Source organism: Tachyglossus aculeatus, chromosome 10 (assembly GCF_015852505.1).
Source record: "Tachyglossus aculeatus isolate mTacAcu1 chromosome 10, mTacAcu1.pri, whole genome shotgun sequence".
In the NCBI taxonomy this organism is placed as follows: Eukaryota; Metazoa; Chordata; class Mammalia; order Monotremata; family Tachyglossidae; genus Tachyglossus; species Tachyglossus aculeatus.
This window is the reverse complement of record NC_052075.1, coordinates 16,943,532-16,971,177: the sequence shown is the minus strand read 5'-3', so window position 1 is coordinate 16,971,177 and position 27,646 is coordinate 16,943,532. Positions and strand designations below refer to the sequence as shown.

General features: G+C 51.1%; 1 protein-coding gene across 1 annotated transcript in view; it reads right to left on the bottom strand.

The window, feature by feature from the left end:
- Positions 1 to 9,036: 9,036 nt before the first annotated feature.
- Positions 9,037 to 27,646, bottom strand: part of TBC1D1 (TBC1 domain family member 1) — a 141,807-nt gene continuing 123,197 nt past the window's right edge. Inside the window, exons 18-22 of the mRNA XM_038752611.1 lie at positions 24,642 to 24,886; positions 21,604 to 21,763; positions 13,783 to 13,952; positions 10,729 to 10,953; positions 9,037 to 9,800 (exon numbers count right to left, since the gene is read on the bottom strand). Coding sequence (XP_038608539.1) covers positions 9,603 to 9,800; positions 10,729 to 10,953; positions 13,783 to 13,952; positions 21,604 to 21,763; positions 24,642 to 24,886 — 998 coding nt within the window. The 3' untranslated portion in view covers positions 9,037 to 9,602. The remainder of the gene's footprint in view (positions 9,801 to 10,728; positions 10,954 to 13,782; positions 13,953 to 21,603; positions 21,764 to 24,641; positions 24,887 to 27,646) is intronic.

Genomic DNA, 27,646 nt, shown 5'->3' with positions numbered 1-27,646 from the left:
ATTTATTTTATTTGGACCTATTTCTTCTATTTATTTTATTTTGTTAATATGTTTTGTTTTGTTGTCTGTCTCCCCCTTCCAGACTGTGAGCCCGCTGTTGGGTAGGGACCGTCTCTATATGTTGCCAATTTGTACTTCCCAAGCGCTTAGTACAGTGCTCTGCACACAGTAAGCGCTCAATAAATACGATTGAATGAATGAATGAATAATCCCTCCTCAGCCATTTACCCTCTGTGCGATCTTGGGCAAGGCATGCAACGCTGTGCCTCGGTTCCCGCATCTGAATAATGGGGATTCAATACCTGTTCTCCCCCTACTTAGATTGTGAACCCCACGTGGGACCTCTCTTGCATCTACCCCAGAACGTCGTACAGTGCTTGGCACACAGTAAGTGCTTAACAGACATCACAATAATTACAAATACCACTGTGATTCTTCTCCAGTCAGAGATCATAAAACAGGGTCACCTTTGTAAAACTGTACTGGTCAGTCAGTGGTCCTGGGGAAGGCACCGCTCTGGGCCGGGGAGAATCTCAGTTGGACCGTCCGGCATCAGGACCGGGGGCTGGCTTGAAGAGTCATCCTCTGTTGCCGAACCGATGCTGATGTGAATCGCTGGGCGGAGCAGACGAGGCCGGGGTTGTGGTAAACCGGTACCCACGGGGGCGGGGTGGTGCTAAAGTTCTATCTGTCCAGGCCGGGCGGCTGTGGGCTGCACCCCTAAACAGGGACCTGTCCTGTCAGAACCCCTCCAGGGGTGGGGTGGGAAGAGCTTCCTCCTCCATCTCACATCTGCCTTTGGCACGGTGGACCGCTGCCTTCTCCTCGAAACACTAGCCACACTCGGTTTTGCTGACACAGAATTAACCTGGCCCTCCTCTTACCACGCTGACCACTTTTTCTCGGTTTCATTTGCTGGTTCCTCTTCTGCCTCATTCTCTCTGTGGGCGTTCCACAGGGCTCTGTTCTGGGTCCTCTTCTTTTCCCAGAGAGCTCATCCACCCACGGCTCCGACTACCATCTCTTCGGGCTTGAGTCCCAGATCTAGTCTGCCATCTGTGACCTCTCCCCTCCTCTGCAGTCTGGAATTTCCTCTTGCCTCCCGGGATCTCCACAGGGATGCCTCCGTGGCACATCAAGATAGATGAATGAGGCCAAACTGAACTTCTCTTCTTTCCTCCCAAACCTTCCTTCTTTCTCATTACATTTCACATCAGCACCCCTCTCCCTGTCTCCAAAGCCGAAATCTTAGTATCATCCTTAACTCCTCACTCCCTCTCAACTCTTATTCAGTGGTTTCTTCCTCCGCGGTATTTCCCGGATTCACCCCTGCCTCTCTATCTAGATTGTCACTCCTCCAGTCCAAGCCCTTATTGGCTCCTAGATGGATTACTGAATCAGCCTCCTCACTGGTCTCCCTCCCTCCAGCCTCTCTTCTTCCCAGTTCATACTTCACTGTTGACCAGATTATTTTTCTAAAACACCGTTCTGGGCACATGTCTCCAAGTCTCAATAACCTTCACTGGATACCCATTCCCCTCCTGGGCCCGTGATCTTTCCAACAGGCCACACTGCTCCCCAACCTAAAGAGCACTGGCCTGAGTTTTAATACTGACCCTGCCCTTGTCTGTAGTGTGGCCTCGGGCAAGTCACAATTTCTCTGGGCCTCAGAGCTGCAGGGACAACCAGGGGCTCAGAAACTGGAGTTGCAGGAGAGTTGCAGTGGTCTGAATGGGTGGGGACAGAGATCATGGAAGTCCACTGTTGGGTAGGGACCGTCTCTATATGTTGCCAACTTGTACTCCCCAAGCGCTTAGTACAGTGCTCTGCACACAGTAAGCGCTCAATAAATACGACTGAATGAATGAATGAATGAATGGAGCCCAGGGACTGGGGGCACAGCAGGACAGAGCTGGACAATAATAATAATAATAATAATAATATCCTTTCCACCTGTGTAGGGCAGGGAGGAAAATCCAGTCATCCAGAAGGTCCCGGCAGGCATCGGTGACTTCTTGCCTCTTTATGATGGGTGACAGCGGGGGAGGCTGGAATGGGGGCCTTATGCATCACTTGCTTTAAAGATACCATACGGGGTGGGGGCTGGGGAGAGGGCCACATTCAGGAGGGTGGGAACAGGTGAGAGCGAGGGGCGAAGGGAAGAGGAAAGGCCATTTTTACTCACCTACAAGACACGAAGGGTGGGGTGGGGCTGGTTCTGGATCGGAACCTGACTGACTATGCGTGGGAAAATGGACCTCTCGGATAGAGCCTTGTCCTCAAGGCCTGGGACCCCAGTATATCTCACAGTACACACTCAGTACACACCACTGGCTATGTGTACACAGAAGCGTGCGTCTGTGCGATATCCTGCCATTCTGGATTACCTGCTTCTCGGCCTCCCTTCACGGTCGATAACCGAAACCTAACTACCATAATAGCAAGGGCCAATTTCCTTTTTGAGGCTTCTACACGACATGAACCGCAAGAGTGTCTGATCACCTCTAGACTGTAAGCTCATCATTGGCAGGGAACGAGTCTGCTAATTCTGTTGTATTCTGCTCTCCCAAGAGCTTAGTACAGTGCTCTGTACATTGTAAATGCACAATAAACACCATTGATTGGTGGATCTTGTAACTACTTCAGAATTTAGCACATAGTGAGCACCAGAGGTGGGACTAGGGTTCCCTATAGGAAAGCCACCAGAACTACTGAGGAACGTTAGGGATCTCTCAGCCCTTCTTGCTGCCTCCAAAATCATCCTCAAAGCCACCAGATGTGGGTTTGGATACCTGGAGGTTTCCACGAGGCCCTAAAACCCTCTGGTTTTGTTTTTTTATTGATAACTGTGGTATTTTTGCCAAACTTCAGGGTCAATATAAGATAAACAGATTGTGAACCCATGTGGGCGTTACGGTCTAAGAGGAGGGAGAAAAGCATTTATCACCAATTTTACAGATGAGGAAACTGAGACAATGAAAAGGTAAGTGGCTTGTCCAAGATCATCCGGCAGGCATGTGGCAGAGCTGGAATTAGAAGCCACATCCTTAAAGCTTCTCTAAGAGTCATTCCAAAAGTTCACCCCTCAAATAGTCACACCATCCTTTGACATCTCAGCCAAGCATCTTCAAAGGGGCAATGGAATCACATACACTCTATTCAATCCACCAACGAATCAATCAATGGTATTTATTGAGCGCTTACTGTATATACAACACTGCCCTAAGATTTTGGGATAAATAAATAAATAAATAAATACATAAATAATTTTGATATTTGTTAGGCGCTTACTATGTGTCAAGCACTGTTCTAAGTGCTGGGGGAGGTAATCAGGTTGTCCCCCGTTGGGCTCACGGTCTTAATCCCCATTTTCCAGATGAGGTAACGGGGGAACAGAGAAGTTAAGTGACTTGCCCAAAGTCACACGGCTGATAAGTGGCAGAGCCGGAATTAGAACCCATGACCTCTGACTCCCAAGCCCATGCTCTTTCCATTGAGCCACGCTGCTTCCTAATTCCTGAGCTTGAGAAGTTTACAATCCAGCCAGCCAAGCTTCCTGAGGGCTGGCAGTGGGGTACTTTGAGAAATTTTTCTTCCTCTTTCACAACTCTGCTTAATCCACACACCTGGGGTAGTGATCTTAACTGATTTTTAATAAATAATGAAGGCAACAGTAATGTTTTGGATTAGGTAACAGATGTAAATAAATTCCAGATTCCACACAATCTGACCCCAGTCTCCTAATCTTTGCCTTCTCTTCCACATACCACTTTCCGCAAACTTGTCTCATTCTCCCAGACACCTCCAATCTTTGGATTCCCCTCCAATTTTCTAGTCATCATGCCCTAGTCTCCATACCCTAGCTTCTCCTAGCTTCTCATTACACAAATCCACACTTCCAAATCTGCCCTCGCCACTGAACTCAACCCTATCGCTCTTCTGTCCCTCTGCCAATGTTGTACCACCAATTTGCAGCCCTGGATCAACTCCATAGTTCGCTTCCTTTGCTCCTGTGCGTGAGCTTTGAAGCGCTGTTGGCCAAAATTCAGACACCTGGCCAACTTCGTCCATCTCAAACTTTTCCTCACTTGCTCTAATTCTGTCCTTTCTTCTGCTCAGCAACAATATTTCTTATCCTTATGGACTTCCAAACCCATTGCTCCCAACAGTTGTTTCAGACTTTTAACTCCCTCCTCAAACCCCCTTGCTCCCTTGCCCCTAATGACCGAATCACATATTTTATCAATAAAATTGAAACTATCAGGCACAACCTCCCTAAAATTCATTCAATCATATTTATTGAGTGATTATTGTGTGCAGAGCACTGTAAAATCTCCCCTGCTCCTCTCCAGTCCCTCAAGCCCTCTCTTCGACCCTCCCATGTTTCCCAGCATATCTCAGGATATCTCCCATTTCCTCTCAAAATCTACCCACTCCACTTATGCCTTTGACTCCATCTCTTCGCAGCTTATCGAAACACTTTCCCGTGCCCTGACCACTGTCTCCAACTGTTCATTTTTCAATGGCTTCTTCCCCACTGCTTTGAAACATGCTTATGTATTCTCTGTCCTTGAAAAACCCTCCCTGGATCACACGGCTCCCACTGGTTAGTTCTCCATCTCCCTTCTAACTATTCCTTTCCAAAATCTGCCTCCACATCCTCTCTAATTTTCTCCTTGAACCCTTCCAATCTAATTACTTCCCAAGCGCTTATACAGTGCTCTGCACACAGTAAGTGCTCAATAAATACGATTGAATGAATGAATGAACTTATTTTCCCTTATCTTCCCTTCCCTTAGCAAGGAAACTGCCCTAGCTAAGGTCAAAAATGACCTCCTTCTTTTCAGATCTAAAGGCCTCTACTCCATCTTAATCCATCTCGACTGCTCAGCTGCCTTCATCACTGTAGACCAGCCCCTGGAAACATTATCTAACCCTTGGCTTCACTTACACTATCCTTTCCTGGTCTTTCTCCAGATCCTGTCGATTCTGCCTTCATAACATCGCTGAGATCCACCCGTTCCTCTCCATCCAAGCTGCTACTCCGCTGATCCATGCACTTATTCTATTCTGCTTTGACTCATCAGCCTCCTCACAGGCTTCCCTGCCCTCCTCAGTCTCCCCACTCCACTCCTTACTTCACTTTGCTGCCTGGATCATTTTCTAAAAACTTTTCTTAAAAATGTTCTGTCCACATCTCTGCACTCAAGAACTCTGCACTTGTTGCCCATCCACCTTTGTATGAAATGAACTCCTTATATCATCAGCTTTAAAGCACTCAATCAGCTCCCTCACTACCTCACCTCTCTGACTCCTATTACAACCCAAAGAGCACACTTTGGTCCTCTATTGCCAAACTATACAATGTGCCTCGATCTTGTCTATATCATTATCTACCCCTTGCCCACATCCTCCCTGTGGCCTGAAACTCCCTTCCACTACTCTCCCCACCTTCAAAGATTTACTTACATCACCTTTTTTTATGGTATTTGTTAAGCGCTCCGTTAAGGCAGTTTTAAGCACTGGGTTAGATACCAGTTAATCAGGTTGGACGCAGTCCATGTCCCACGTGGGGCTCACCATCTTAATCCCCATTTTAAAAGTGATTTAAACTGAGGCTCAGAAAAGTTAAGGGACTTGCCCACGGTCACACAGCAGACAAGTGGTGGAGTGGGAATTAGAACCTAGGCCCTTCTGATTCCCAGGCATGCGCTATATCCACTAAGCCATACTGGCTCTCAGCATCCAGCATATCTCCTCAAAGAGGCCTTCACTAAGTCCCCATTTCCTTAATCAATGAATGAATGGTATTTATTGGAATCTTACCGCACTAAGCACTAGGGAGAGTCTAGTTTAACAAAGTTGGTAAAGATATTCCATGCCCACAATAAGCTTAATGAACTCCCCCTCCCTTCTGTGTTGCCTATGTATTTGGATCTGTAGACTCTAAGCACTTGATATTCATATCAGTAGCAGCCCTTAAGTCCATATCCATAATTCATTTTAATATCTGCCTCCCCCTCTGAACTGCGAGTTCCTTGTGAGCAGGGAATGTGTCGACTAATTTTGTTGCAGTGGACTCTCCCAAGTGCTTAGTGCAGTGTTCTGCATGCAGTGAGTGCTCAATAAATACCACTGAAATACCTTCTCCTTCTCCAGGATTCTCTCTTCCCTAAAGATGCTCCAGGTGAAATCTTGGCACTGGTCTGTTCCCCCATCCCCACTTCTCTTGGGGAATATCGGGTTTCAAGTTTGTCCCCTCTGGATTCTTCCCTCGGGATTTCCAGACATCAGGATGGTGTTGATCACTTCTTCCCCACTGTCTCCAGGTGGCCATGGGATGCCTTCTTCACCCAATGAACCAGTTCCCTTCTCCCCTGCAATTGGCTGTGCTCCGATGGGGCCTTCAGTGATCACCAGAGGCTTCTGTATGTGAACTTCTCCTCTGGGAGGGGGGACCCAAGATGGAGCGAACACCTGTTCATCAGATAACATCCTGAAAAATGAAGCTCCGCAGACGGCGTTGGTCTCCTGGCATCGAAGTTGTGCTCACCTCAACAAAGCTTCGCTGGGTGGGACGTGGGAGGAGAATCGGCGACAGCGGGAGAACCGAACAGCTGCTGCAAAGAGAGCTGAAACTGGGAAACTGAAAGCGGGGAGGGCAGAGGAAGGGTTTTAAGGACGTGATCAAACAAAGCCTCAGACAATACTGCTGAAAACTGGGAGTCGATGGCTGAGGACAGACCGGCGTGGCACACTGCCATCAAGAAGGGAGTGGCTGTCTGAGCAAAACAGAGACAAGGAGGCCAGAGAGAAACCGGTACCAGGGGCTACAATCATTTAACACCACGGCACAACAAAGGACAACCACTTTTTGTGCCCAATGTGGCTGGGGCCGCGGATCCCACACTGGCCTTTCCGGCCACACGCGGAGTCCTCTGTGAACCGCACCACCCGAGGTGTCTTCACTTACAAAGGATGACTACTTGTTAAAGCGTGTTCCAGAAGCTTTAGGGCTTCTCTTTCACCTGGAGGTGAGAATCTCGCCCTGCTCAACTGCACGGGTCAGAGATCAACACCTGCAAGGTGGTTTGGGTAGTTGATGGGGGCGTCTCCTGGCTCAGTTCACACACAGTGAAGTCTGCATGGCTCCTCGTGGGAGAGGGCATCCAGCACCAACTGGGGGCACCGGCTTCCTGGGCAGAGGCTCTAGCAGGGCATGGGGATGGGAAGTCTGGGGACAGGAACGGGGCTGACAGTCAGGAGCCCTGGGTTTGAGCCCCCAGCTCTGCCACTTCATTCATTCCATCGTATTTGTTGGGCACTTACTGTGTACGGGGCACTGTACTAAGTGCTTGGGAGAGGTACAATACAACAATAAACAGACACATTCCCTGCCCATAACGAACATGTGCCTCAGGCAGGTCACAGCCCCTCTGAGCCTGTTTCCTCATCTGTAAAATGGGGCTAAGGTTGTGAGCCCCACGTGGGACAGAGACTCACAACTTTGACCCCACCCCAGCGCTGGGCACATCGTAAGCACCTTCTAGACTGTGAGCCCACTGTTGGGTGGGGACCATCTCTATACGTTGCCAACTTGTACTTCCCAAGCGCTTAGTACAGTGCTCTGCACACTGTAAACGCTCAATAAATACGATTGAATGAATGAATGAATGAATAAACGCCATCAATATTACGGAGGGGTTGGCGGGCACCCTGCCAGAGAGGGGGATCCATGTGTCTCGTTCGTTTCTGCTCTGCTTCCCGTTTCTGCTCCCTGGGCTCTCTTCCGTCCAAGTGGCTGTGGGTCTGATGGGAGGGGCCAGGCTGGGGCTCATTAAGTCGGGGCAGGAAGGTGGCCCGAACACAAGGACTTCGTAGGAGGTGGGACTGGAGGGAAAAGGGACACGAAAATAAGGAGCAGGCGGTTGGGGGTTGGTGAGGCCCGGAGGGAGGGATGCGGACACACTGGCAAGGACCTTGGGGCGGGGGGCATACTGGCAGGGCCCTTGGGGGGAGGGGTGGACACGTTGGCAGGGTTGGCGGGGGCTGCTGAGCAGGCTCTTTTCTGTTCCCTTTTCTTCTTTCAGGCAATAAACTTCTCCCATCTGCTACGAATGAGCAGGGGCCGCGGGCGTTGTCATCTGAGACTCCTCTGCCCTCTCCCCTGGTCGGGCTGGTTCGGCTGCGTGGGCAGAGCTAAGGGCACTGGGCCTTTCCCTGTCTGGGATCTCAGAGATGCCACGGGCAGGGCGGGGCTGAAATTCAGGCCAGGGGGCAGGCTTGTCCAAGACTTTTTTTTTTTAATGATTATTTAAGTGCTTACCATGTGCTAGGCACTGTACTAATAATCGCCAGGGTAGAAGCAAGATAATTGGGTTGGGTACAATCCATGTCTCCCATGGGGCTCACCGTTTTAATCCCCAATTTACAGCTGAGGGAACTGAGGCACACAGAAGATAAGTGACTTACCCAAGGTCACAAAGGAAACAAGTGGCAGAGCTGGGATTAAAACCCAGGTTTATGAGACAGGTCCCTTTGGAGAGAGAAATCTAGTGGAAAGAGCACAGGCCTGAAAGTTCCGGCTCTGCCACTTCCCTGCTGTGTGACCAAGGACAAGTCACTTACCTCCTCTGTGCCTTTGTTTCTTCCTCTGTGAAATGGGGATGAAATACTTGCTCTCCCTACCCCTCAGATTGTGAGCACCATATGGGATAGGAATTGATTCTGAGGAGACTTTCCTGCATCCTCTATCTACCCCAGTACAGTGCGCTGCACAGAGCAGGCACTTAGTAGGCAGCAGTGCAGTACAGTGTCCTGCACGTATTAGGAGCCCACTTCGGCCAAGATCACCACTGAATGAATGAGTGAGGCAGAGCGATGGATAAAACAGTGAGGCAGGGCATCAGCCTCCGGCAGCCTTCCCACTCTCCCCTGGGTCCAGGTGGAAGGGGCAAAGGGGCCGGGAGAAGCCCACACCTGGCCTTGTTGTGACCCCAACCCAGATGATCAGGGCAGTAAGAGGTCAGAGACCCGGAAGAGGCTAAAACGCTGTTTATATAAAGTTACTCGGCAGTGCCCATGGGGACGATTGACAAAAAACATATGAGAGAGACTGGCCCCCCGGCCCACAACCCCATAACACTGAGGGGTCTCCCGTCCCGGAGATGGGAACTCATCCCCACCAGCCCCGACGGCCGCACCAAAGCCCAGATCTAACCCGTGATGACAGGGCCGGGGTCCTGGTGCAGGTGGGGAGAAGGCCAGGGTTCGGGAGGTCCTGGTGTGGGGCGGGAGAGCCTCCGACTCTCTCTGCCTGCCCTGCTGGGCCTGAAAGAGCATCAGCAGCAGCAGGAAGCAGCCTGGAGGGATGCTGAGTGGAGGTGGGGGGCCTGGGGGTCCGGGGGCCAGCTGCCGCAGTGGCCCAGGACGGGATCCGGATGGTCCGGGCCCTTCTCTCCAACCAGCACCAGCTCTGCCCTTCCAGAGGGTGGATGAGTGTGTGTGGGGGGTCTCCTCCTCGAGGGGCCGGGCCCGGCCACTGCCCTCCCTGAGGGTCCGCGGCCCTCCCCTCTGTCCATCCTGCGGCCGGCCCGCCACGGTCAGTTGTCAGGTGTGGGCCCCGGGGTGGGCCCCGCTGTGTCTGCCAAGACCCCGCGCACCGCCCGCAGCTCCTCCACGGTCTGCAGCAGGGCCGCCCGCTCCCGCTCCAGCTCCTCGGCCGTCCGCTTCAGCTGCTTCTCACTGGCCAGCAGGACCTCGATAGTGGCCTCGAGGCTGTGGATGCGCCCGTTGGCCACCTGGGAAGGCAGAGGGAGGAGACGGCCGTGGAGCCAAGGCCACGACCCCCGCCCCCGCCCACTCCCCACATTTGCTGGGGGCCACAGCGTTCTGGGACGCCTCGTCCTGGGTGGCGCGGCTGTGAACTTGTACTTCCCAAGCGCTTAGTACAGTGCTCTGCACACAGTAAGCGCTCAATAAATACAATTGATTGATTGAACCCACAGAGCATGGGTGGGGCTCAGGTGGGGTGGCAGTGTGGCAGGCTCACCCCGACTTCTCTGGTCTGCTAACTTCCTGGACCTGTGGTGTGACCGGGCCCCGGGTCTGACCCCACGAAGGGGCAGAACTGGCCGGGGGCTATGGAGGTCTGAAAAGGGGAGGTTATTTTTCAAGAGGGTTCTCGTCCAGATATTTAGGGCAGGTGGTCCCCAGGGGAGACCCTTTGAGGCACCTTTATGTTTGCACTGACCCTGCAGGTCCTCGCCCCTGGCCAAGAGCCGTGCCAGTGGCAGGGTCTGTACATCTGGCAGGCCCAGCAGCCCAGGTGGGGATCCAGGGGGACGGTGAGGATGGGCCGTCACAGGCTGCCTCATCCACATGGCCACCGACTGGGGAGCTTAGGAGTGCTGGGGATCAGGCCTCTCGACCCACAGGGATGCCTCGGCCCGAACCCTGCCTGCCCAACGGCTGCCCTCTCCATTTAAGGCAAGCCCTGCCCGCTGACCGGTCCCACCTCTGGCCAGGTCAGCGAGGGACCAGAGGGGTGCAAAGGTGGGCTGGGGGCAGCTTCCTTGCTGGATCCAGGCCTTGAGCCAGAAGCTGGCCCTTCCCCTGGCGGGAAAGGGCTGGGCTGCGGGGACGAGCGAGCCAGGGGACTGGTGTTGGAGCCTGAGGGGCAGGGAGGGCAGGGGGGAGGGCAGGCTGGGGGGCCAGGGTGCCTGGTACCTGCAGCTCCTCCAGGAGGTCCAGGTTCTGCTTGCGCAAGGTCCCGTTGGCCTTCTCCAGCCGCTGCAGCCGCTGCTGTCCGCCCGGTGGAGCGGCCTCGGGGAGCTGGCCTTGTGACGGTGGCGGCGGCGGCGGCAGCTGTTCCTGCAGCAGCAGTTCGTCCTGCAGCACTAGGTACTCCACCTCGTAAGCCTGCAGCTGCCGCCCGATATGCATGTCCAACACCTGTCCCGGGGAAACCGCTTCAGTGCGGGCCCTTGGGGGGCCCAGCCTCCCGCCAGGCTGGCAAGGATGGGAGGCTGGGCCCAGGGAGGCCGCTCGGGGACTCTCTTGGGGACCCTAGGGCTGCCCAGGGGCTTGGTGATCTCAAGATCTGACTGTGGTCACAATCAGTGCTGACTGAGCTCCAGGGTGGGAGGAGGGGCTGGGCAGAGCAGACCCTGAGCCCGCAGACAAGCATTCAGGAGGACTTGGTGGTGGTCCAGAGTGGCCACCTTCAACCTCTACTGGGGCCTTGGGCAGGAGAGGGGCGCACGTGCTGGCTGGCCTGGCTCGGTGAATGGCCGATGATCGGAGGGCGATGAAGCACTGAGCTCTTTGCTGTAGTAGCAGTAGTAGCAGAAGCACTGGCTGCCCCCAAGACTCAGTTCTGGGTCCCCTTCTGTTCTCCATCTACAACCTCTCTTGGAGAATTCATTTGCTCCCATGGCTTGAACTACAACCTCTACACAAATGATTAATTGACTTCTCCAGTCCTGGCCTCTCTCCTTCTCCATAGTCTCACATTTCCTCCTGCTTCAGGATATCTCCACTTGGGATGTCCCGCTGACACCTCAAACTACACATGTCCACCGAGAACCCTGCATCTTCCCACCCAAACCCTGTACTTCCCCTGATTTTCTGTCACTGTAATAATAATAATAATGATGGCATTTATTAAGCGCTTACTACAAGGTGATCAGGTTGTCCCACAGGGGGCTCACAGTCTTAATCCCCCTTTTACAGATGAGGGAACTGAGGCCCAGAGAAGTGAAGTGACTTGCCCAAAGTCACACAGTTGACAAGTGGCAGAGCCGGGATATGAACCCATGACCTCTGACTCCAGAGCTCGGGCTCCTTCCACTGAGCCAGGCTGCTTCTCCCTATCTCACAAGCCCACCATTTCGGAATTACCCTTGACTCGCCTCTCTCGTTCAACCCACATATTCAGTCAGTCACTCAATCCTGTCAGTTCTATCTTCACATCTCTAGGATCTGTCCCTTCCTCTCCATCCAAATTGCTACCACACCGGTCCAAGACCCGCTGACCTCCCTGCCTCCTGCCTCTCCCCCTCTCTGGTCCAAACTTGACTCTGCTGACAATGACTTTAAGGCCCTCAGTTCCCTCCTCACCCTTACTTCTCTTCCACTACTACCCAGCCAACACATCTTGCTTCTCCAAACTACTTGCTGTGCCCTGACCACTGACCCCTTGCTCCCATCCTCCCTCCTCCCTTCACATCTGACAAATCATTACTCACTTTATCTTCACAACCCTACTAAAATACCTCCTCCAGGAAGCCTTCCCCAATTAACTGCTCAACCGCCACTCCGCATCACCTAATGTGCTGCTCCTCACCATAGCACTTATGTATACTCTGTTGCTTCCCCTACCTATAATTTACTTTAGTGCCTGCCTTTTTCACTTAATTGTAACCTGATTGAGGGCAGATATTGTGCCTATTTACTGAACTCCTAGTACAGTGCTCTACATGCAGTAAGTGTGCACTAGGAGCCTGGGGAGAGGGGGAGTGATAGGGTGAGTGAGGAGAGAGGAGGAGGAGAAGAGATGGAGAAAGGAAGAGAGGGAGAGGGGAGGAGAGAAGGAAGGAGAGAGGAAGAGAGATGAGGAAAGAGGGAGAGAAGGGCTAGCAGAGAAGAATTCATTCATTCATTCAATCGTATTTATTGAGCACTTACTGTGTGCAGAGCACTGTACTAAGCGCTTGGGAAGTACAGGTTGGCAACATATAGAGATGGTCCCTACCCAACAGTGGGCTCACAGTCTAGAAGGGGGAGACAGAGAACAAAACAAAACATATTAACAAAATAAAATAAATAGAATAAATATGTACAAATAAAGTAGAGTAATAAATACATACAAACATATATAGATATATACAGGTGCTGTGTCAACAACGCTTCTACAGTTGAATCCATAAAGGAGCTTTTAATACAGTTAAGGTCCAGAATTTTACAGGAGGAATGAAGGAGAGAGGAACAGAGGAAGAAAGAGGAGGAAAGAGGAAGAGAAGGAAAGGGGAAGGGAAAGGAGGGAAAGCAGAGGGGAATAAAGGAGAGAAGAAGAGAGAGGAGGAAAGAGGGAGAGGAGGAAGGAGGGAGGGAGAGGGAGGAAGAGGAAGGAAAGTGGAGGAGAGGGGGAGAGAGGAAGAAAGGAGGAGAGAGGGAGAGAGAGGAGGTGGGGAAGAAAAGGAGGGAGAGGGAGAAAGGGAAAGACGGGGAGAGAGAGAGGGAGAAACGGATGGGCGAATAAGGATAGAGGGAGGGAGGGGAAAGGAGAAAATGAAGGAGAGAGGAAGAAAGAGGAATGAGGGAAAGAGGGGGTTGTGGGGGCAGAAGGAGTCTGTAGGACGTCCTGGTTTTGCTGCTGACACTTGAGCGGGATATGAACGGAAAGGACTGACATTTCTTTCTCTCCAGGGAACGCCTCCCACAGAACATAAGCTATGTAGGAGGCAGCCTGGCCCGCAAGCAACCGGTTTGCTTTAGAGAAAAAACAAGTCTGGAGCAATTCTGTACATAGAAGGCCCCAGGATTCACACGTGGGCCACTTCAGCTCAACACCCAAGAAAGGCAAACTAACCCCAGTCCAACTCCCCAATCCAGCCACAGCTGTGCAGGCAACCGGGAACGCCCGCCTTCTGGTTGTGCGGTTAAGGAAGGGGTTCCCCGGGGTGATTTTACCATAAGCCCCTGCTCTGTTTCAACAGAAACCTTTCTCCCCAGGAGACCAGCAGTCGCTCCTTCTTTCTGAATGCCGAAATGGAATCGTACCTGATCGATGGTTTTTTCCATCTGCAGCAGGCCCAGGTTCGGCAGGGTGTTCTTGATAAAATCCACTATGGTTTCTAAATTCTCGTACTGCAGGATCAGGGGCTTGTGGCTGCCCAACAGACTTAAAGCCACTTTAAATATAACTTCTGTTCCCTGGAGGAAGATCAAATCTGAGGAAAGAAAAGGAACAGAGTGAGATAAAGCAGCTTCTGTTGCCACAGCTGACTGGTGCAGGCAGAAAGCCCAAGGGCATGACCAAGGAAGCCTCCATTCTTGACGCCCGAGGAAACCCAGCACATGGACAGAAAGAAATTCCTCTAAGCTTCGGATTAATGCCCGAATCCAAGCCTGCTTTCTACAATTTGATCAGACACAGAGATGCTCCCAATTGAAAATAAAAAACCAAAAAACCAAAAAAACCAAACCAAAACAAAAAGAGATGGATGATAGCTTGCTATTTCCATCATCTATTGTGTCAGTGATTCCCTGGTTGAGCAAGAGGTTCGGGGGGCCCAATCTTTGGGCTAGGGCCCAGTAAGCTTAGCGTGGCTCAATGGAAAGAGCACGGGCTTGGGAGTCAGAGGTCATGGGTTCAAATCCCGGCTCTGCCAATTGTCAGCTGTGTGACTTTGGGCAAGTCACTTAACTTCTCTGTGCTTCAGTTACCTCATCTGTAAAATGGGGATTAAGAATGTGAGCCCCACGTGGGAGAACCTGATCACCTTGTATCCTCCCCAGTGCTTAGAACACTGCTTTACACATAGTAAGCGCTTAACAAATGCCATCATTATTATTATTATTTAAGCTGGTTTTCAGCATCAGAAATGAAATAAGCAATGACAGCGAAGATTAGAGGGGCTTTCCAGCCTTACAAAGTTCATTATTATCATGATTAATAAACAAAATGGTAATAGTTATGAATATTATTATGATATTTGTTAAGTGTTTACTATGTGCCAGGCATTATACTAAGTACTGGGGTGGATACAAGCAAATCAAGTTGAACACAGTCACTGTTCCATATGGGGCTCATAGTCGCTATCCCCATTTTACAGATGAGGTAACTGAGGCACAGAGATGTGACGTGACTTATCCAAGGCCACAGAGCAGACAAGTGGTGGGATTCTAAGCCTCCCCCCACCACCAAATTCACTGTTTCTTAAAGGAACACCACATTGCCTTAAAAACACAGAGGGCAGTTTTCAGGAGTCCAACGTCACTAACATTTCTTTCTGGGGCTTCTGGGAGGAGACAAATGTTACCCTCAGGAAATCGAGGCAAAGAAGAGTCAAGCTTCAGTGGCTGAGATGCAAGGTCTGTGCCTGAATCAATTAATGCTATTTATTAAGCCCTCTACCAAACCCTTGATAGACTACAGTACAGTAGGTAGACACGGTCCCTGCAAACAAGGAGCTTTCAATCTAGTGGAGTGCCTGGCAGACTCATCTCAGCCAACCTCCCTTTTCCAATGAGGAAAAGTCACTGGCTTTAGGAACAGGACATGGGTTGGGGGCGAGGGTGGGAGGGGGGATGGAAAGGCCTCAGGAAAGGATGGATGGATGAACTAAAGAGAAGCCTAAAGGCTGCTTGACCCACCAAATGGAAGGACACCGATGGGTTTCCCACCGGTAATAATAATGATGTTGTATTGTTAAGCACCTATGTACCAAGCACTGTACTAAGCGCTGGGGCAGATTCAAGATGATCAGGTCAGACACAGTCCCTGTACCACTTAGGGTTCACAATCTAAGAGGGAGGGACAACTGGTATTAACTGAATCCTCATTTTACAGATGAGGACACTGAGGCCCAGAGAAGTGATCTGCCCAGGGTCCCACAGTAGACAAGTGGTGGATCCGGATTAGAACCCAGGTCCTCTGACTCCGGGACGTGTGCTCTTTTCATTAGGCTATGCAACTTCCCGACTGCAAATCATCTGGAAAACCTGCCTGGGTGATGCAGGGACACTAAAGCCCAGTGGTTAAGAAGCTGTGGGGGGTGGGAAAGGGGTGGAGCTTACACTGTGGGTTCTGGGGGAGAGGCGGTTTGGGGTCATGAAAGAAAAGGGACAGACCGGTGGCTCTGCACCATCGCTACTTCCCACCTGCTCAGGCCACCTGATTCACACAGAGAGAATCTCTCCCTGGGTCCTTCCCACTTCCTACAGGACTGTCCTGGGAAAGCGCCAGTCTCTGCCCTGTGGCAATAAGTCCCAGAGTGACCAGAGGGCCCACCTCAGCTGGGCAGCCCCAATTTGTGGGGTGATTCCACCCAACTCCAGAATGCCTCCAGGGGGAAGCTGGCTGGGGATGTGGCAGGGATACGCCCACCGCCATCGACTGGCATCTTCCCACCCTTCCCTGGCTGGGGGGAGCAGTAGCCCTCGACCCCATTGTCGCTGAGGAGTGACTCTTTTCTCTGCTCTCCCTGAGGATGAGGGTACCCACGTCCAGCTTCCCACGAAATGCCCAGGGGGTGGCAGATGGGTACGTGTGCCGATGTATGCCTGGGTCACCCCGGAGGGGTCTCCGGCACTTGTTTGGTCTGGGCTTTGGGGCTGTAGTTGGAAGCGGTTAGCCTGGGCCCGAAACACCCCATCAAGTACTCACGCTGAAAGGTCATTTAAGCCAAAAGTCCCCCTTCAAACCCTCTGTACCACTGCTGGCTTCATCAACCCCTTCCCCCAGCTCCTGCCTCTAGCTGAGGAACAATGCTTCGTTACTGGGCAGGAATCTTCCAATTTATCTCCTCTCATCCCAAGACAGCAAATCTGGCTCACCAGATTGTCGCCAAGAAGGTGGGGCTGGAAGATATGGGTCCGAGCTAGCTTCTGCCTCTATCCTAGTATCCCATCCCACCTTAACTGTATCAGTCTCCTGGCTGACCTCCCAGCCTCCTATCTCTCTCCACTCCAGTCCATACTTCATTCCCCTGTAGATCATTTTCCTACAAAAACATTCAGGCCACGTTTCCCCTCTCCTCAAGAACGTCCAGTGGCTGCCTATCCACCGCCACATGAAACAAAAAGTCCTCACATTAGCTTTAAAGCAGTCAATCACCTTGCCCCCTCCTACCTCACCTCACTAGTCTCCTACTATACAACCCAGCCCGCACACTTTGCTCCTCTAATGCTAATCTTCTCATAGTATCACGATCTCATCTATCTCACCACTGACCTCTCGCCTGGAATGACCTCCCTCCTCATATCCAACAGTTACCCTCCCCACCTTCAAAGCCTTACTGAAGACACATCTCCTCCAAGAGGCCTTCCCTGACTAAACTCTCCTTTTTCCCTTCTGTTTCACACTGATTCGCTCCCTTTATTCATCCCCCTTCCCAGCCCCATAGCACTTATGTACCCATCTGGAATTTCTTTACTTATATTAATGTCTGTCTCCCCCTCTAGACTATAAGCTCATTGTGGGCAGGGAATGTGTCTGTTTATTATGTTGTACTCTCTCAAGAGCTTAGTACACAGAAAGCGCTCAATAAATACGAGTGACTGACTGTCCCGTGTTCCCAGTGGTCGGGGCAGCCCATGGGGTGGAACTCTGCATGAAGAGACACAGAGCTGGGCCGGGCTTGGGGAGAAGCAGCCGGCAACTCTCCCCCGTGGAGGATTGGGGCCCAGGGTGGCCCTGCAGCTGGCACCTGGGGCAGTGTGCATCTGGCTTCAAGGTGATCCAGGCCGGGCACCCTCGAGGAAGGGACACGCCGGGCAGACCGCAGGGCGCAGCCATCTATGGTGGGGACTGCCGGTTCACAAAGGCCCGTTTGTTGGGAGAGCTTATCCGGTCCTCAGGGCTAGGACAGAGACAGGCTGCGGGCCAGGGAAAGCCCAGTGTGTGAATGGCGGGGCTTCGCCATCCGAAAGCAGGTTATCCGCAGCCTTGGAACAGAGGGAACATTGTTCCCTCGGGGCTCGACCAACGCTAAATCAACAGGAAGCTTTGGAGGGCCTGGCTTCGGGGGAGGGGAACTGACGGGATCTTGTCCTCACCCGGGGTGGAGATTGGGAATGGAGCCTGTGGGGGACAGGGACTGTGTGTGCGACTTGATTACCTCGTGTCTACCCCAGTGCTTGGTATGTGGCTTGGCACGGAGTATGCACTTAACAGATTCCCCCTCTCTCCTCCCTTCCCCACCCCCGCTGACATCCACCCACCCACACCCATCCACACCCACAATAGAGTGAACTTCTCTCCCAACTCTGGGGTTTGGCTTTGTGGCCCAAGTCGTGACTTTGGAAGTCTGGAGAAGACCCCGCTGAGCACAGCCATGGTGGACTGGGAGGTCCAGAGAAGGCCCGGCCCACGTTTCAGACCAAGAAACCCAATGGGGATGATAGAGTCCTCAACTGCCGAGTACAGTGCTCACTCAATTAATACCTCTGATTGACTGAACTGGCTCTTTGCTGGACCAGAAGCTCAAGGGAAGGGGTCACGTCTACTCACTCTCCCAATCAATCAATTGTATTTATTGAGAGTTTACTGTGTGCACAGCACTGTACAAAGTGCTTGGGTCTACACACAGTAAGCACTCAGTAAATACCGTCGATTGGCTGAAGGGCTCAATGAGGGACTCTGGGGGCCAAGAATTAACTGGTTCGATAGCAGTTTCGGGTTTCAAAGCATCTCCTGATTCCACCCCCTACCCTACCCCTGGAGCTCCCCACCAGAGCTGCCCATAGGGGTCACGGGCAGGGGCCACAGCTCGGGCTTCAGCAGAACCAGATTCTCCTTGGGCAGAGGGCAGGGCCCCGGGATTCCACACAAACCTGGGATCTCCCCAGGTCTGACTCTCACAAACCAGCCGCTTTCCTCGGTAAGGCGATCGCAAGGAGGGTGGTCTCTCTGGGGCCTCGCCAGCCTAGGGCAGGGACATAGCAGCTGCCCATCATCATCATCAATCGTATTTATTGAGCGCTTACTATGTGCAGAGCACTGTACTAAGCGCTTGGGAAGTACAAATTGGCAACATATAGAGACAGTCCCTACCCAACAGTGGGCTCACAGAGCAGATGGGTGGTTCCTTCCAGCTCTGGGGGTCTGCACGAGCCCTCCCTTGGGGAAAATGGGTGCTGTGGACCCACTGAGGAATTCCCCATTCTCCGCTCCCTCTTCCCCCTTCCTCTGTCCAATCCCGGCCCTGAGTCGAGGCTCAGAAAGGCTGATTCCATTGCCCCAGAGAGGTCGGGGCTGGAGAGCTAATGGCTTTCGTGGCCTGTGCCCAGCTTCAGGCACTGGACAGAGCACCCAATCTCTTCTTCAGCTCCATCGGCTGCCCGGTTCCCACTGCTTCTCCACCTTCCCACCTTCTTGGGCCCCTCCATCCCCAAGCAGATGGAGCACGAACCTCTCCCAGAGAACGCACGGGCGAAGCTGCCAAGGCAATCCCAGCTGAAAGGAACAACTCCAAACTACCGTTTGCTTAGGCTGCTTGGAGGGATCACTTCTGCCAGAAAGGTAGTGGTTCTGGAAACCTTCAATTCCCGTCAATCGATCAATCAACGGTATCTTTTTTTTTTTAAGGTATTTGCTAAGTGCTTACTATGTGCGAGGTACCATACTAGGAACTGGGGTAGGATACAAGCTAATTAGGTTGGACAAAGTCCTTGTCCCACACGGGGCTCACAGTCTTCATCCTCTTTTCACAGATGAAGTAACTGAAGCACAGAGAAGTCAAGGCACTTGCCCAGGTCACACTGCAGACAAGTGGAGGAGTCAGAATTAGAACCCAGATCCTTTGACTCCCAGGCCCAAACTTTGCTAGATCACACTGCTTAGGATCTTACTATGTGCAGAGCACTGTATTAAGCAGTTGGAAAAGCACAGCACAACAGAGAGTTGGTTGATATAACTTACAGCCGAGGAAGGAAAGCAGAATAAAAACCGCCTGTGAGGGATTGACTCGGGATGTTATAGCAGCAATGTGGTTTATTCAGATTCCTTTCAAACCGATCACTGTAAATATGCCCCACTAGTCATGACCTAGTGTGCCCACTGTTGGGTAGGGACTGTCTCTCTATGCTGCCAACTTGTACTTCCCAAGCGCTTAGTACAGTGCTCTGCACACAGTAAGCGCTCAATAAATACGACTGATTGATTGATTGATAGTGGAAAGGGCCTGGGCGTCATTGGCTCCGCCACTTCTCTGCTGTGTGACCTTGGGCAAATCCCTTAACTTTCCTGGGCCTCAGTTACCTCATCTGCAAAATGGGGATTAAGACTGTGAGTCTCATGTGAGACAGGGACTGTCTCCAACCCCAGGGCTTAGTACGGTACCTGGCACATAGTAAATGCTTAAAAGATACTACAATTATTATTATTATTAGTCACAAAACCTCCTATAATCGTCATTCACCTCAGACATCTTTAAAGCCCTGGGTCCCCATGAAAAGCTCCTGAGAAGGATGCCCATTTCCCAGCTCCTGCATTCTGGCTGCCCAAGAGAGGTACTGATGAGCCCGCAGACCGGGCTCTCTTCCCACCCCAGAATAACACCCTGAACTGGGGTGGCTCTTGATTCAGTGAGCCGCGTGGACAAGGTATTGGCAGAAGTCACAAATTCTCCGTACCCCAGATCTGCACAATGGGGATTCAATTACCTGTGCCCCCTCCTAATTAGACTGTGAGTCCCAGGTGGGACGTGATTATCTTTATTGACACTAATGCTTAGTATGGTTCTTGGCACATAGTAAGCATTTAACAAATACTGCAATTATTATTATTACTAATAATAACAAAAAACCACGGGACATTGTGATTACCCTGAAGGAGGAGGTGGTGGGAGTTGGAGAAGGTAGTCGGGAGGGGAAACAGGATAGCTCAGAGCCATGTTTCTAGCTCATCCCTGAAACCTAGAGAAGCAATGTGCTTAGTAGATAGAGCACAGTATTGGGAGTCTTTTAGACTGTGAGCCCACTGTTGGGTAGGGACTGTCTCTATATGTTGCCAACTTGTACTTCCCAAGCGCTTAGCACAGTGCTCTGCACACAGTGAGCGCTCAATAAATATGATTGATGATGATGATGAGTCAGAAGGACCTATGTTCTAATCCCAGCTCCGCCTCTGTTGGTGACCTTGAGCAGGTCACTTCACTTCTCTGTGCCTCAGTTACCTCATCTGTAAAATCAGGATTAAGACTGTGAGCCCCACATGGGACATGGACCGTGTCCAACCCAATTCGATTGCTTCTACCCTGCTCTTAGTACAGCACCTGACACATAGTAAGTGCTCAATGAAAGTCATTTTTTAAAAAAAAAGCAACCCATCACTACCTGGCAGGATTTACCACGCTTTCAGCTTCTGCTGAAAATTATCCCTCTGTTAATACCGCTCGGCTACTTGCCTGCTCCGTGACCTTGGGTAAGTCACTGAACTGTGCCTCAGTTTCCTTATCTGTAAAATGGGGAGTCGATACCTGTTTTCTCTCTTCCTTAGGCTGTGAGCCCATGTGGGACAGGGGCAGGGTCCAACCTGACTATTCTGTATCTACTCCAGTGCTCAGTCCAGCGTTTGGCACACAGTACGATCTTAACAAACATCACAGTTATCATTACTATTATTAACTGCCACCACTGCTGCCCAGGAAAGGGTGGAATGCCTGACTCTGCTTCTGAGGTGGAGAAAACTCAGGAGCTGAACCAACGCCATGGGATACTAGTTTCTTGGCCCATCTTGGTGGGCTCGCAAGTCTCACGCCCACCCTCCCTCTGGCCTGAGGAACCGAGACACGGGACATATTTCTAAGGTGGGGTGGGGCCGGGGGGAAGGAGCTATGAATACTCTCCCCTCGGAGAGTGAGCTGGACCAAGACTCACCAAAGACTCTGGCCACAAACCCCAGCGGGAACTGGGATGCAAACACCGTGAGGAACCATGGGGCCGCGTAGAGGCTGGGGCCGATCTCGTGTTCTTCCAAGTGGTCGTGGAGATCCCGGTGGTAATCGTGAAGGAGTCTGGAGAGCTGGTACATCTGGATCTGCGGGAAACACGCAAGCATGCCTGAGTGACACTGCCGGGAAAACCTCCACCCAAACTGAGTGTCCCTGAAAACGTGTGCGTCACATTTGCTTTGCGTTCCTGCTGCCCTACGGCTCCCCCCGTCCCCCCCAGGGCCCCCCATCCACGGTCCCCGCCTGCCACGCCTCCTTCTTCCTTCCGAGGTCTGAGGGACGGACTCTAATCCAGTCCATTTGAAGACTGGGCTTTTTCAATCAATCAATCCATCGCATTTATTGAGTGCTTATTGTGTGCAGAACCCTGCATTTAGTGTAGTAGTAGTAGCAGTAGTAAATTGCATTTATTGAGTCCTTACTGTGTGCAGAGCCCTGTATTTAGTGCTTGGGAGAATACAATATAACAGTCGGGAGGCATGTTCCCTGCCCTCAACGAGCTTACATTCTAGCTCGCAGTCTTCTTGATCATCATGATCACCACGATCGCCATCGGCATTTAATGAGGCCCATGAAGTGTGCCAGCTTCTTGTGAGCAGGGAACATGTCACTTTGTCCCAAGTGCTTGATACAGTGCACTGTACCAAGCGAGCTGCTGGTCAACAACTCCGCGACTCAGCTACTCGAGGGCAGGGATCACGCCTACTCATTCTACTTCACCTTCTCCAGTGCTCAGCGCTCTACGCATGACAGGCATTCAACAAATACTATCAAGTAACAGTAGTTATAGAATTTATTAAGTGCCTACTGCGTGGCGAGTCCTGTACTAAGCACTGGGAGAGCAGCGCTGGGGAAGCAGTATGCCCTAGTGGAAAGAGCACGGGCTTGGGATTCAGAGGACCTGGGTTCTAATCCTGCTCTGCCACTTGTCAGCCGTATGTCCAGCCCAACTTTTTCACTAAATGCCCTTGATGTAGAATGCTTCAAAGTTCCTCCCACTTGAGCCAGACTCAGGTATCCCCTAGGAGAAATCAATCGATCAATAATATTTATTGAGTGATTTCTGTGTGCCTAGCACTGTACTAGTGCTTGGGAGAGTACAATGTAGCATTTGATTTATATGCTTCCTGCCCGCAACTAGCTTACAGTCTAGAGGAGTAGAGATTTAAGGCTCTTTTCACAGAATCCCAGCTTCAGTCCAAGCCAACACCCAGGGTCCGACATATAGGTCTGTATATATGTATATATCTGTATATCTGTATATATGTTTGTACGTATTTATTACTTTATTTATTTATTTTATTTGTACATATTTATTCTATTCTTTATTCTATTTATTCTATTTATTTTGTTAATATGTTTTGTTTTGTTGTCTGCCTTCCCCTTCTAGCTGTGAGCCTGCTGTTGGGTAGGGACTGTCTCTATATTTTGCCAACTTGTACTTTCCAAGCGCTTAGTACAGTGCTCTGCACACAGTAAGCACTCAATAAATATGATTGAATGAATGAATGAATGAATAGGTGCCCCCCGACCTCCAGGTTAACAGTGACCTTCTCTTCATCTTTGTAAAAGCTGTCTTCCAAACAGTCATAAAGATGGTCAGAGCAGAACAATGGAACCCAAACGACTATTCACCTGCTTTTATCTCCTAAAGAGAGATGGGCAGATCATTCAGTCTTGGGAAGACAGGGCTGTAGCCTCCTGGCTTACAGTTTAAAGTGAGAAAATCGAGTTGAGCTGAAATTTATCAATTGGACATTTGTCTGTCACACTGCCCGCCCTGAAACTCCAACTCTTAATTGACGGGCATCACGTGGACGGCACCTCAGAGTTAATCGGCTCAGCTGCTAGGCTGTACACTCCCTGACGGAAGGGATTCGTGTCTACTTTTTTTTTAATAGTATTTGTTAAGCGCTCACTACACATCAAACGCTGTTCTGAGCACTGGGGTAGACACAAATTAATTAGGTTGGACATAGTCCCTGTCCCTGTCTTAGATGGGGTTCACTAAGAAGGAGGGAGAACAGGAGAACTGAGGCACACAAAAGTTAAATGACTAGCCCAAGGTCTCACAGCAAGCAATTAGCAGAGCCAGGATTTGAACCCAGGTCCTCTGACTTGCAGGCCTGTGCTCGTTCTACTAGGCCTTGCTGCTTCTTGCTCTATTGTACTCCCCCAAGAGCTTAATAAAGTGCTCTATGCCCACTAAGTGTCAATCAATCGGTGGTATTTACTGAGTGCTTACTGCATACAGTACTAAACGCTCAGGAAATACCACCAATTGATTGACAGAATCAGCTCCGCGTGCTGATCTCCCTCAGGGGAGTGCCTGTGCCAGAGAGAGCTGTAGGATTAGCAGAGAGGAGAGGCCGGTCTGGCTTTGGCAGGAGAGGGAAGGGTGTGTGTGATGGGGTGGGGACGGAGAAACTCTGCCTTTTCCTCCTCAGGGGCAGGGCTGAGGTGGGGACTGTGTTGTCTTAATTCCCTGCAGATGCTCTTTACCACAGCCTCCCGAAATCCTCCTTCATCGCCTCGGCTTACCCCGCTCTAGACTGTGAGCTTGTTTTGGGCAGGGGTCTGTTGCCCTGTATTCTCCCAAGCGTTTAGTATAGTACTTTGCACACAGTAAGTGCTCAATAAATACCTCTGATTATCAAACAAATGCCCAGGGGCTTTTAAGCATTCTTCCTTCGGGCTCTTAGGGCAGGCAAGCAGTTCAGTTTCAGTCAGTCAATCCTGTTTATTGAGTGCTTACTGTGTGCAGAGCACTTGGAAGAGGACAATATAACGGACACATTCTCTGCACACAATTCGTTTACATTCTCACTTCAGACTAGACTGACCACTCAATGCTCTCCCACCCTCCAGAGTCGCCAGTGGGGTCTGTCATGGGTAGTGGGTGGCTAGGGGAATGACCGGAGGCTATCTGCATCCCCCTCGGCGGAGGGGGAGGACGCTCGGTACCTGCAGGATGGTCATATCTGGGCAATACTGCTTCCGTAGGCCCGCGTCGAACATGAGGAACTTGAGCATTCTGAACGCGTCCTCTTCGGCCATGTGCAGGAGCAGGACGCCGGCCACGAAGCTGAGGCCTTGGCAGTAGCCCACCTCCTGGTCCAGCAGCGAGTAGGCCTTCAGGATGTTGTACAGGGACAGCTGACCAGCTCCCAACTGGGCCGAGAAGTACGGGTGCGTTGGGAAAGTTCTTCCTGAGAGCCCCGGTGAGAGCGGAAGGAAACACACAATCAAATCCAAAAGCTCCCTAGGTTGGCGGCCCAAGCCCCCGTGGACATTGGAGAAGCAGTGTAACCTAGTCGATAGATTGGGAGTCAGAAGGACCTGGGTTCTAATTCGGCTCTGCCACTTGTCTGCTGGGTGACCTTGGGAAAAATCACTTCTCTGGGCCTCATCTGTAAAAAGGGGATTAAGACTGTGAGCCAGGAACTGTGTGTCCAACCTGGTTAGACTGGATCTACCCCAGTGCTTAGAACAGTGCTTGACATGTAGTAAGCACATAACAAATACCATTATTATTACTGTTATTATTTGAAGTTGTATTATCTCCAAAGGCTGCTTAGGTCTCCGCTGAGTAAACATGGCAAAACCAGGCTGACCTCTGCCCTTACTCTGCTGGGATCTGCTTCCCAATGAAAACCAGGACCATAACGGAGCCTAAACACAAGGATGCAGCCCAACAGAAAGAGTGTGGGGCTGGGAATCAGGAGGACTGAGTTTGAGTCCTGCCACTTGGCTCCTGTGGGAACTTGGGCATCAATCCGTAATCAGTGGTATTTACTAAGTCTTATTGTGTGCAGAACACTGTACTAAGCACTTGAAAAAGTATCATAAAAACACAGTTGTAGGCACATCCGCTGCCCACAAGGAGCTTAGAATCCATCACTTATCAGCCCTGGGACTCAGTTTCCTCCTCTGTAAAATAGGGATAAGGTCCCTGCTCTCCCTCCCTTACCTTGGGCCTCTTCCAGCACCTGATTAATATCCACCCAGTCGTCATTATTATTGTTACAAGAGAATGGTTTGGGCCAGCCCCGCCCCCTCTGCCAACTGTGTTCCCACAAGGGAGGAGGGCTGCGGTGGATTGAGTGACAGCAGGTGTTTTCTGAGAAACAAAACATTTCCCTTTTTGGAAAGGCAAGCTCACCCTGCCTCCCCACGTCCCTCGCTTTCCCCATTCCACAAAACGCCGAGCTTCCAACGCGACTTAAATCCTTCTTTTGTTTAGGGCGTCTGTTGCTGAGCCAGCCCCAGCCCCGGCGTAGCCCCAGCTGGGAGTTGCTGGCAGTCTAGACCCCTACCCCAAGGGGAAGACAGGGTAGGGCAGATGCGGCCCACTGGTCCGGCGGAGGTCAAGATACGTCTAGCAACGGCTTGAGTCCCCCGTAGACGGAGCGAGGAGGCCAGGGCCAGGCCTGGCGGGCACCCTGGACCTCAGAATCGTCCCTAAAACAGCCCGCCTTCAGGGGCTGGGGCAGTCCAGCCTCACTGAGTCGGAGGTGCTCGAAACATGCACCACAGATGCCACCAGCCAGCCCCTGGGCCCGTCTCCCCAGATGGGGAGAACCACGGGGCGAGTTTTTCAGAGTGAGTTTTGAGGTGAATTCTCTCCTTCAAGGGAGGGGCCGCCCTCAGAAGAAGGTGCAGGCGGCAGAGTGGTTTGGTGTGGTCGGGCGGCAAGCCTGACTCATGGCTTCTGGAGCTTTCTGGAAACCTCCCTGGGGACCTCTCCCCCAACACGGCTCCCCTCCAACACCCATCTCCGCTCCTGCAAGTCTGAGCTCCTCCATTAGGACAGCTTCTCCTTGAGATACCCCACCCAGACCAAGACAGAGAGGATCTGACAGACAGGAAACACACACATACACACACACACACAAATATGTGGTGTGAAATACATTTTATATATATATACACACACATATATTTTATGTGAAATAATTTTATATATGCATACACACATACACATACATATCACATACATACAAAGCATAATAATAATAATAATGATGGCATTTATTAAGCGCTTACTATGTGCAAAGCACTGTTCTAAGTGCTGGGGAGGTTACAAGGTGATCAGGTTGTCCCATGGGGGCTCACAGTCTTAATCCCCATTTTACAGATGAGGGAACTGAGGCCCAGAGAAGTTAAGTGACTTGCCCAAAGTCACACAGCTGACAATTGGCGGAGCTGGGGTTTGAACCCCTGACTCCAAAGCCCAGGCTCTTTCCACTGAGCCAAGCTGCTTCTCTACACACATACAGCGTACATACACACAGTGATTTAGATACTCGGCCCCTTTTTTTACAGTATTTGATAAGCATTTATTATGTTCCAGTCGCTAAGCGCTTGGGTACGTACAAGTGAATCAGGTTGGACACAGTCCATATGTGGGCTCACAGTCTTAATCCCCATTTTACAGATAAGGTAACTGAGGCATAGAGCAGTGAAGCGACTGCTCAAAGTCACACAGCTGACAAGTGGTGGAGCCACAAGGAGAACCCAGGTCCTTACGATTTCCAGGCCTCTATCAACTAAGCTACACTGCTTCTACTTTTCCTTTTAGTTTACTTTTTTCTTTTACTTTCTCTTCTCTTTAGTACCTTACTTATTTATCTTTTCCTTCTCTGGCCTACTAACAGCTAAACTCCTGTTTCTTCACTTTGCCCAAATTACTTCTACAGAACTTTATATCTGTCCCCACCTCTCCCAGGAAGAGCCCAGGTCTGGGAATCAAAAGTCTGATCCATCATATGGTCACTCACTTAACAGCCCTGGGTCTCAGTTTCCTTTTCTGTTAAAAAGGAATTGCATCCCTGTTTTCTCTCCCCCTAAGACCGTGAGCCCCGTGTGGGTCAGGGACTATGTCCAATGTCTAGATTTTATTTAAAACCACATTTAGCCCTTCACAAACACTACAATTATTATTATTACTACTCTCGTTTTCTTTCCTT